The following is a 9,491-nucleotide window of genomic DNA, read 5'->3' on the forward strand; positions in this document are numbered from 1 at the left end:
AAAGGGGGCAAGGACGCGGGCAACCTGAGGACCCCCCCCCTACCCCCCCCCCCCCCCCCGTTATTTCCAAAACAAACTAAATCCCCACAGTCTTGTTTCATTTTCCCGTACAAGTTATCGCATTCCAGGACCGAAAGGGTGAGCTTCTCGGCACGAACTGGACAGGGTTTGATTGGTCTGTTGCTGGCCTATGGCAGCGGTTCTCAGGTCTCCTTGCAGAGGCGGTGGACTCGGAGTATTGTTAGCTCTGTGGTAAAGCGGAACATTTGCAGACAGGGGTTGTTTGACACGTTCATCCCTCAGAGAACAAACAAAAGGTCTGCCTTTCACCCTCGAGACAGCCGCCTTTAAATTTACAATCGCTGCCTCGTGGTTTGAAACAGACCACACACCGGTAACAGCAATGTCGCCACTCACTCGCAGCGGCTGAGAAACATTCAGAAAGTCACAGCTGAAAGAACATTTCGTAATTTTAAAGTGCTGGAGGTGTACACACACACACACAAAAACGATTAAATGTAAAAGCACTCACCTTTCATACCGTGCCTCTCTCCAAACTGTCAGGTCCATTGTATTCGTGATCTCCCTGTCCCTTCCTTTGTGAATCTTGGGTTTTCCGATTTGAAGGAACCCTGCCTTCCTTCGGTGTGGCTGACTTCCAAGGATGTTAGGCGGTATGAGTCCTTTCCCTAAACCTCACAGGCTGACAGAGCAAGACTTGGGGATTCCAAGCAGGTCGTTCAATGTCTCATTTGATGGCATCCTGGATCAGCGAGGAATCACGTAAGGAATCGGCAGCAGTCCCTTCAAAATTCCCCAGTCGCAAATACAATGATGCGGCTTATTACTGCCCTCATGGAATCAAAGGAAAGATCATTCACCCCTTCGTCTGACAGGGACTTCAGTAACTCATTCTAGGGGTTTGGTTGGGGGTGGGGGCGCGGCGGTGGTTGTCACTCCTGGCTTTTTAGGGACTATTTTGGAGTACCTATAAAAATGTTGCCTCTTGCTTGCCAAGGAGCGGCCCAACTCGGATAATTGGTCTGAATTGAACAAAGATACGATTCCCCCTCCAAACCCCTTCCTTCCCCCCCCCCCCCCCCCCCCGCCCCCCTCCCGGGATCCGGTTATTAATCCGTTGATCCTGAGTTTGTTTTCGCCACCACCAAGGCAATGTGGCTATTTTGGATTGTCATATGGCGCGACCACTCGAATGATCGGGCCTTGGCACGTATCAACAAAACAGGGATTCCGATTTTCCTATATTTTTTGTTCTATTTAACGCCGATTATAATCGAAAAATAAATCTTTCCTGCAGTGATTTCAGTTGGGTATCGTGCAGCGGTCAAAGTGCGTTCGTTCCCTCAACCTTTAAAAGAAAAGGCATTGACATTTGCACTGTCTATGTCTGCAGTTCAGTGCTGGATCCTGTTGTTTCCTTGGGGAGGGGGTTGAGGGGTCAATGCTCGCACAGCGAACGGTGCACGAAATGCAGAGAGCACAGGGAACTTCATTCACAGGGCTGCGGTCGCTCTGGCATGATTCTTAAACGCTTCTTAGCATCCAACCATTCTCAAACCAAGGGAAATGCAACGGTGCATTGGTGGAACATATCTCTCTCTCTCTCTCTTTTTAAAGGACGATGCTGCAAATTAAAGTGTCACACTGGAGAACAGTCGAGAAGGTTGACATAGCAACCGCCGACGCTCCTGAAAATTGTCCCGCGGGGCGGCGCTGGCGTATTCCCCGCCGCAACAGCGCCCCTACTTCCAGAGCCCGGTCTGAGCCTGGGCTCGCACACGTGTCCTTTATTTTGTCTCCTTTATCTCTCCCTCTCAGACAGGCACTTGGGAAAAAAAAGATGCTTGTTTGTTGTTGTTTTTTCTCTCTGGTTGTTGCTGTTTATGGTCGAGGGAGGAGGATAATTTGTGACACGAATGTAAACATAAATCCACCTGCGCATGAAGCCAACAGTCCCCATTCTTTCAACTGTTGAGAGTTTAAACAGAGATGCAGCGCACGAATGCTGATGGAGGTGAATAAGCAAACGCGCGAACTGATTTTTAGTCTCCCCTCGCACCCACAGTTCAGAGAGTGGCGGAGGGAGAACTCTATATCAAATGGATTCGGCTATGGTAATAAAAAGTGTTGGACGCAGCATCAAATGAAGAGCCAGATGAATGCTGGAAATGGCTTCCTGTTTGGTTATTCACTTCTAGGATTGCAGAAGATAGCAACAGCTGCGTGTGTTGTTCCGGCTTGTAATTTTGCACTTTTTTGTTGTCCTTTTCTCCATTTCACTCTATTTAATTGCTGTTTGGTTCTTCCCCTCCGCCCCCGTCAGCTTCCTTTGCAAACGTTTGCCTTTTGTTTTGACAATTCAAAACCCTCGTTTCTCTTTTTTTTTGCCCTTCTCCTCAGGGGCAGGTCGAGACGTTGGAAGGGTCATGATGTTGTGAATAGCACCCTCCCCCCACACCCCCTCACCCAACCCTCGGAGAGACATGGTCCCAGGCAGGAGAAATCAACCCCCTCCCCATCCCCCAAATTCTCCCCCATGAAAAGATGCCTCCCCTCTCCATGAATTGATGCGCCATTAGTGGAGAGGAAGCGAGAGGAGGGGAAGAGGGCGACAGAAGCCGTTGGCTTTTTAAAAAATAGATGCTGTACGGTTCATTTTTGTTCAACACAAATGACACACTTTGAAGGTTAACCTTTTCGTGAAATGTGTCAAGACCAGTGAAAAAAAAAAAATGGCGGGCAAGTCGCATTAAACCGCAGAAAAAAATGTTAAGTAGACTACACACGTTGACAGCAAAGCTAAGAAAAAAGGAAGACTTTTTTTTGTTTTTCAATTCGATGCTCCCCCTCCCTCCCTCGCCTAGATATGATTCTGTCACACATGTATTGGTACAAAAATATTTAGCTTCCATGGGTTTGAGGCTATCAGATAATGTTACTTTTAATGTGACTGAAAACACTGGATTTAGGGTTTCTCGGTTTGTGTTTCAGTTTCCCCCTTCTCCTCTGATCCCAACACTCGAGTTACCCTCTCCCCATCCTTTCCTCTGCTTTTGATCATACATCAGTGAATATTTTCTTGGTTGGGGGTTTCTGTCTGGACGGGGTGTAGCCGGGGTATGGGTCAGGATCCAGGAACAGCGCGTCCACGTTGTCCTCTACCTCCAAGTTCTCGCTTTTGTCCAGCGACTGGTTGCTCGTCTTGAAGCGGCCCAGGGAAGCTGCCTGCTGCTTGCTGCTGACATGCAGGTACTCAGCCTGGTCCTCATGCTCGTTCTCCCGGTGGTAGAAGTAGTTGAAGTTGGAGACGATGACGGGCACGGGCAGGGCGATGGTCAGGACGCCGGCGATAGCACACAACGACCCCACGATCTTGCCGCCGATGGTGATGGGGTACATGTCCCCGTAGCCCACCGTGGTCATGGAGACCACTGCCCACCAGAAGGCGTCGGGGATGCTAGAGAAACTCGAGTCCGGGTCGTCCGTCTCGGCGAAGTAGACAGCGCTGGAGAAGAGGATGACACCGATGAAGAGGAAGAAGATGAGCAGGCCCAGCTCCCTCAGGCTGGCCTGCAGGGTTTTCCCCAGGATCTGGAGACCCTTGGAGTGGCGGGAGAGCTTGAAGATGCGGAAGACCCGAACAAGCCGAATGACCCTGAGGATGGCCAAGGACATGGTCTGTTGCCCGTTGCTTTGGTGGTACACTAACTCGGTGAATAGGGTGATGAAATACGGGATGATGGCCACTATGTCGATGATGTTCATGATGTTCTTGAAAAAGCCCGGCTTGCTGGGGCAGGAGAAGAATCTCACCAACAGTTCGAAAGAGAACCAGACGATGCACAGTGTCTCGATGATGAAGAACGGGTCGGTGAACGACTTCACCCCCAAGGGTTCCGTGCCATTGGTAGCAAATCTCATCAGGTCCGGGCGGGAATCTTCTCTGAATTCAGGCAGGGTCTCTAAGCAGAATATGATGATGGAGATGAGAATGACAAGGACGGAGACGATGGCAATACCTTTGGCAGCTCCCGAGCTCTCGGGGTATTCGAACAGCAGCCAAACTTGACGCTGGTACTCATTGCTGGGCAGAATTCGCTCCTCTTCTTTAATGAAACCCTCCTCTTCCCGGAGATTGTCGATGGCCTCATCGCCCATCTCATAAAATTTGATCTCCTCCAGGAAAATGTCGACGGGCACGTTAACAGGTCTCCTCAACCTCCCGCCCGACTGGTAGAAGTACAGGATGGCGTCGAAGCTGGGGCGATTCCTGTCGAAGAAATACTCGTTCCGAAGGGGGTCGAAGTAGCGCATCCTCTTCCTCGGGTTGCCGAGTAAGGTGTTGGGGAACTGGGCCAGGGTCCTGAGCTGTGTCTCGAAGCGCAGCCCCGAGATGTTGATGAACGCCCTCTCGCAGCATTCCTGCCCCAGCTCCTCGGGTTCGCGGTTATCCTGAGAGAGCGCGGTCAACACCACCGACTCGTCGATATTCTCCTCGCCGATCAGGGTCATCTTCAGCCGGGCCGGTCTCGTTCCTGGTCCAGGGGCGGCTGAGGACGCTCGCTGTGATCTGACAGCTCCGCCAGGGCAGCGTCTGGCATTTCCTGATCAGCCGCCCCCACCCCCACCCCACCTCCCTGACTTTTAATTCTCGCAGTCTGTCTCCACACCTCTCTGTCTCTCTCTCACACACACATACACATACACATACAGAGATGGAGAGAGACTCTGCAATCGCAGCATTTCAAATAGCTCAGCCCCTTACCATCCCCTGCGATGACGTGAGGACGACGTTTCTCAAGAAGCGTCTTTGACTCCCGGCACACACACACACAAAGAAGAAACTCCAACATCACACTGGCAGCGGTCGGTCCATCCAAATCAGACCCGAATGTGGAGAATTCACATCGGAACATGCCCCCTCTCTTCATCCATTGCTGACACGGATTTCCTCACACCGCCCCCGGCCCGCCTGTACTTCAGCTGTGAAACTGGGAAACTTTCTGCGCCAGCTGTCAGTGACTTGCTCTCCTAGTTCCGTTCCGAAGAATTTAAAACTCTCTCTCTCTAGATTTTACTGGCAGAGTCCTGTTGCACGTTTGACAGGGAGCGACCACGCTGTGAGTTGCAGCAAAGGCGGATCAAGGCTAGGGGAATGGATATATAGACAAATACTGCCCACCCCCCTTTCATCATTTCACCCACTTCCACCAGCGTGAGTGCATGCTCAGCGGGACCAGTCCTTTTCTTTAACGAACTAGAAGCTCGGCCAATGTATCCAGGGAGTGTTGAGAACTGGCTGTTCGGCAACGTACATGTTAGTCTGGTGATAAACTCCAGGTGCACCGTCTCGGGGGGAGGGGGGGGGGTTACAACTCAGCATGAAACATGCCTTTCAGAAGGAACCTGCGTGAGTTCAGTCATTAATTATTGCCTCATCTAGATTAATACAACGTGTTTGCTGACTCACATTAAAACTCCCAGAATAAAACCCTGCGCCCGTTATCTTGATGACTGGTTCTGCGGGTTGCCGCTTTCGCAAAACACAACTTCCTGCAGGCTTCCCATGTCAGTTGTCTGACTACAACCGTCTTTTCCTAAGTTACCACTTCAATAACTCTTAGTGAGGTTATCAGTGAATAATTGACATACATTTCCTTGCCAAGTGACAAAATACAAACACTTTTAATGGCAAACTTTTCTGATGAAGGTAAAGTTACTTCCATCTTGGGGCAAGTAGAAATGTTTTTAAAGAGACAAAATGCGATGTTCTTTCTTTGGAAAATTCCTTTCAATGAAAATGTTAACCTAGCGCACAAAAACAACACGTCGCTCTGAGGCGTCGTCAGCACTAAACTTGGAGGTTAACTCACTCTACACCGTGACAAATTCCTGCAGTTTCCATCTTTTTTACAAGTGTTCTAGATGATGTTGTTAAAGCCTTGTACCACGGTTGGAGATGGAAGTCCTTTATATTTTTGGAACAAAGCGCCCTCTCAAGGCCCACATGGTAATTGCACCACCTAGTGCGTAGGATGACGTTGAGGTGCCGTGGTAGGCTGGGTGTGGACAAAATCAGAAGTTACACGATACCAGGTTATAGCTCAACAGGTTTATTTGAAATCATAAGCTTTCAGCACACTGCCCTTTCGTCAGGTGAAGTGTGAGAGGAGACCACACAGACACAGAGTTTATAGGCAGAGAGATCAAGGGTACAGAGATCAAAAGATCATACAACTGGTATGAGTAGAGTGTCCAATAATAAGTCTCTGCAGGTGAACAAGAGTGTTAGATGGTGTGAGTAAAATATCAGCAGCTGAATAACAAGTGAAGGGATGACCTGCAATCTGATTAAATGAGGCAGAAAGATAATTACAAAACATTAAAAATAAGGTGGTGCTGGAGACAAACTGAATGACTGGAATAACATGATAGATGTAACTGAATGACTGGAATAACATGATAGATGTAAGAGTTGCATACTGAGGGTCTAACCAATGTAATAAGTAATCCAAAACTGTATAAGTTCCATGCCTATGTAGATGGCCTCAACCGTGATCTTGGGTTCACGTCGCGCTACATGTGACCCCGACACACTTCTGTATCTGTAAACCTTCCTTACTGTTCTGTCGTGACACCATCACCTTGAAAAATTGTTACAATGTCTCTACCTTAATTAATTTGTACTGTTTTGGATTAATTATTACTTTGGTTAGACCCTCAGCATTTGACTCATATACAAATCATGTTATTCCAGTCATTTAGTTTGTCTCCAGCACTACCTTATTTTTAGGTTTTTGTAATTATCTCTCTGCCTCATTTAATCAGATTGTAGGTCATCCCTTCGCTTGTGATTCAGCTGTTGTTATTCACACCATCTAACACTCTTGGTCACCTGCAGATACTTACTATTTGACACTCCACCTGGTATCTGTGTAGAAAGTACTCTTAGCCTTACACACTTCATGGTAAGGTCCTGAATATTGCTGAACAAAGAGACCTTTGAGTGCAAGTTCATAGTTTCTTGAAAATAGAGTCGCAGGTAGATAGGACAGTGAAGAAGGCATTTGGTATACTTGCCTTTATTGGACAATGCATTGAGTATAGGAGTTGGGACAACATGTTGCAGCTGTCCAGGACATTAGTTAGGCCACTTTTGGAATACTCTATGCAATTCTGGTCACCCTGCAATAGAAAGGATGGTGTGCAACTTGAAAGGGTTCAAAAGATTTACAAGGATGTTGCCAGCGATCGAGGATTTGAGCTATAGGGAGAGGCTGAAAAAGCTGGGGGCTATTGTCCCTACAGCATTAAAGGCTGAGGTGTGACCTTATGGAGGTTTATAAAATCACGAGGGGCATGGATAGGGTAAGTAGACAAGGTGTTTTCCTGGGGTGGGGGTGTCCAAATCTAGAGGGCATAGGTTTACGGTGAGAGAGGAAAGATTTAAAAGGGATTTAAGGGGCAAATTTTTCACGCAGAGGGTGGTGCATGTATGGAATGGGCTGCCAGAGGAAGTGGTGGAGCCTGGTACAATTACAACATTTAAAAGCCACATGGATGGGTATATGAATAGGAAGGGTTTAGAGTGATATGGGCCAAATGCTGGCAAATGGGGCTGGATTAATTTAGGATATCTGGTCATCGTGGACAAGTGGACTGAAGGGTCTGTTTCCATGCTGTACATCTCTATGACTCTACATCAGGCAAGGACAGGATCAGTCATGGTTACCTCATCTATCAATGAATGGTCCACTGACACTGCATTGGTTCATCAAAGGAGAGGGAAAAAAAGTTAACTTTTTGTAACCAATATGACTATTATTAGACACTGGATGCTCATACTACTGGTTTGACTTACAGCAGACACCATTTTGGCCAAGGCATTAGCCCAGGTGTTAGGAGTCTGTGGTAAAACTGGCATCTGTGCAGTCTGTAACCCGCTCCCCCCTCCCCCACCCAAGCTCTGGCTGTAAAATATTCATGCCTGGTAGTGTGTCATGTGCAGATTACCCCTCCATTCTAACCTGCAAAGTACACAGAGTGTCACTATCTCAACCAGTGCCTGAGAATTTGAGAGCAAATGAGTGCTTTATCCTCTACAGTCTCTTTATGCTCTTGGACATTGCATTTCTTTATTACTGCCTGACCAGGTTGCAGCTCATTATTGGCATGTATTAAGGGGCAAGGTTGCAGTGAGGGATTAGAAGAGTAAGAGGCTCATGCTTATATCATCTGCAGCTGATAAATCAGAAGAGATTGTGGGATGAAAGGGAAGTGGGATGTGAGAAGATGGATTAGGTTGGAGCATATTCTCACCTTCAGTGGTTTCAACCCTGCAATGATTGAGGCTATGGCCATTCCAATGATGGCCACTGGCCTCTTTCCAATCAAGGTAAGGGCACATAGCTCAGTCTTTTTCTCATTGATTAGATATTGCTGCTGTGGTTGCTCCACTTTTTCTTCCATGAGAGATGGAAGTGCATCCATGAGTGTGTTGGTGGAATGTCAAATTAAAAAGCATTTCAATCATTCTCATGTACATAAAGAGCAACCCAGACCAAAAGATTTCCTTTACCTTTTCCCACCAAGTGACACCTATACATTTCACTTGCAGGTATGCATACATCTTGTCATAGCCATATACACACCAACAGGTTCAAGAACAGCATCTTTTCCACTGTTATTAGACACCTGAATGGACCTCTCAAATTTAAGATCTAATTTGATCTTGCTTTTATGCACCTTTGTTGCAGCTGTAATTTTGTATTCCTCACTTTATTCAGTCACCCTATGATTTTTGTATGTTACGATCTGCCTGTACTGCATGCAAAACAAAACTTTTCACTCTATTAAGGTACATGTGACAATAATAAATCAAATCAAATCAAATCAAAGCCTGTTGCTGGAACCATTTTTCAGGTCTAGAACTGGAGAGAGAAAGTGTGGATATTGCACGGGTGGGTTGTGGGGAAATATAGTATTGTTGTTTAGGTAGTGCAGAAGCAGGTTCAAAAGTCTAACTGGAACTCAGGGTAGAAATGGGTTGAAATCTGGCAGGGAGAAATTCTACAAACTGGTCAGGACCTCAAGAGCTTTGAATTGCCTGAAGGTGTGTTTGGGGGTGATGGGGGAGCTGAAGGCCTTGGAAAAAAGGTCTGGTATAGGGTACTTTTGGGTCAATGAGAAAGACCTAAAACTCAACATGTGCAGAAGGCCTGGAAATACAGTGGGGATGGAGCAAAGATGAAAAAATGTGAATGAATTGAATTAGCTTTATTGTCACATGTGCTCACATGAGTACAGTGAAAAGTTTACAAGTCGCCACTTACAGTGGCATCTTAGATACAAAGGTACCTAGGTACAGATACTTAAGTACAAATTCTTAGGGGAAAAAAAATTAGAAAAATAAAGAAATAAAAAGTCCAGAATTTCAGACCTTCAAAAGTACAAAATCATATAAATAAATT

The 9,491-nt window shown here is 46.9% G+C and overlaps 1 protein-coding gene across 2 annotated transcripts in view; it reads right to left on the reverse strand.

Annotated features, from left to right (window-relative positions):
* Positions 1–5,194, reverse strand: part of LOC109911342 (potassium voltage-gated channel subfamily A member 1-like) — a 35,121-nt gene extending 29,927 nt beyond the window's left edge. For both annotated transcript variants that reach the window (XM_048610293.1, XM_048610294.1), the window contains exon 1: positions 533–5,194. In XM_048610293.1, coding sequence (XP_048466250.1) covers positions 3,079–4,533 — 1,455 coding nt within the window. In that variant the 5' untranslated portion in view covers positions 4,534–5,194 and the 3' untranslated portion in view covers positions 533–3,078. The remainder of the gene's footprint in view (positions 1–532) is intronic.
* Positions 5,195–9,491: the final 4,297 nt, after the last annotated feature.

The sequence above is a fragment of the Rhincodon typus genome, chromosome 22, assembly GCF_021869965.1.
Source record: "Rhincodon typus isolate 14 chromosome 22, sRhiTyp1.1, whole genome shotgun sequence".
NCBI lineage: Eukaryota > Metazoa > Chordata > Chondrichthyes > Orectolobiformes > Rhincodontidae > Rhincodon > Rhincodon typus.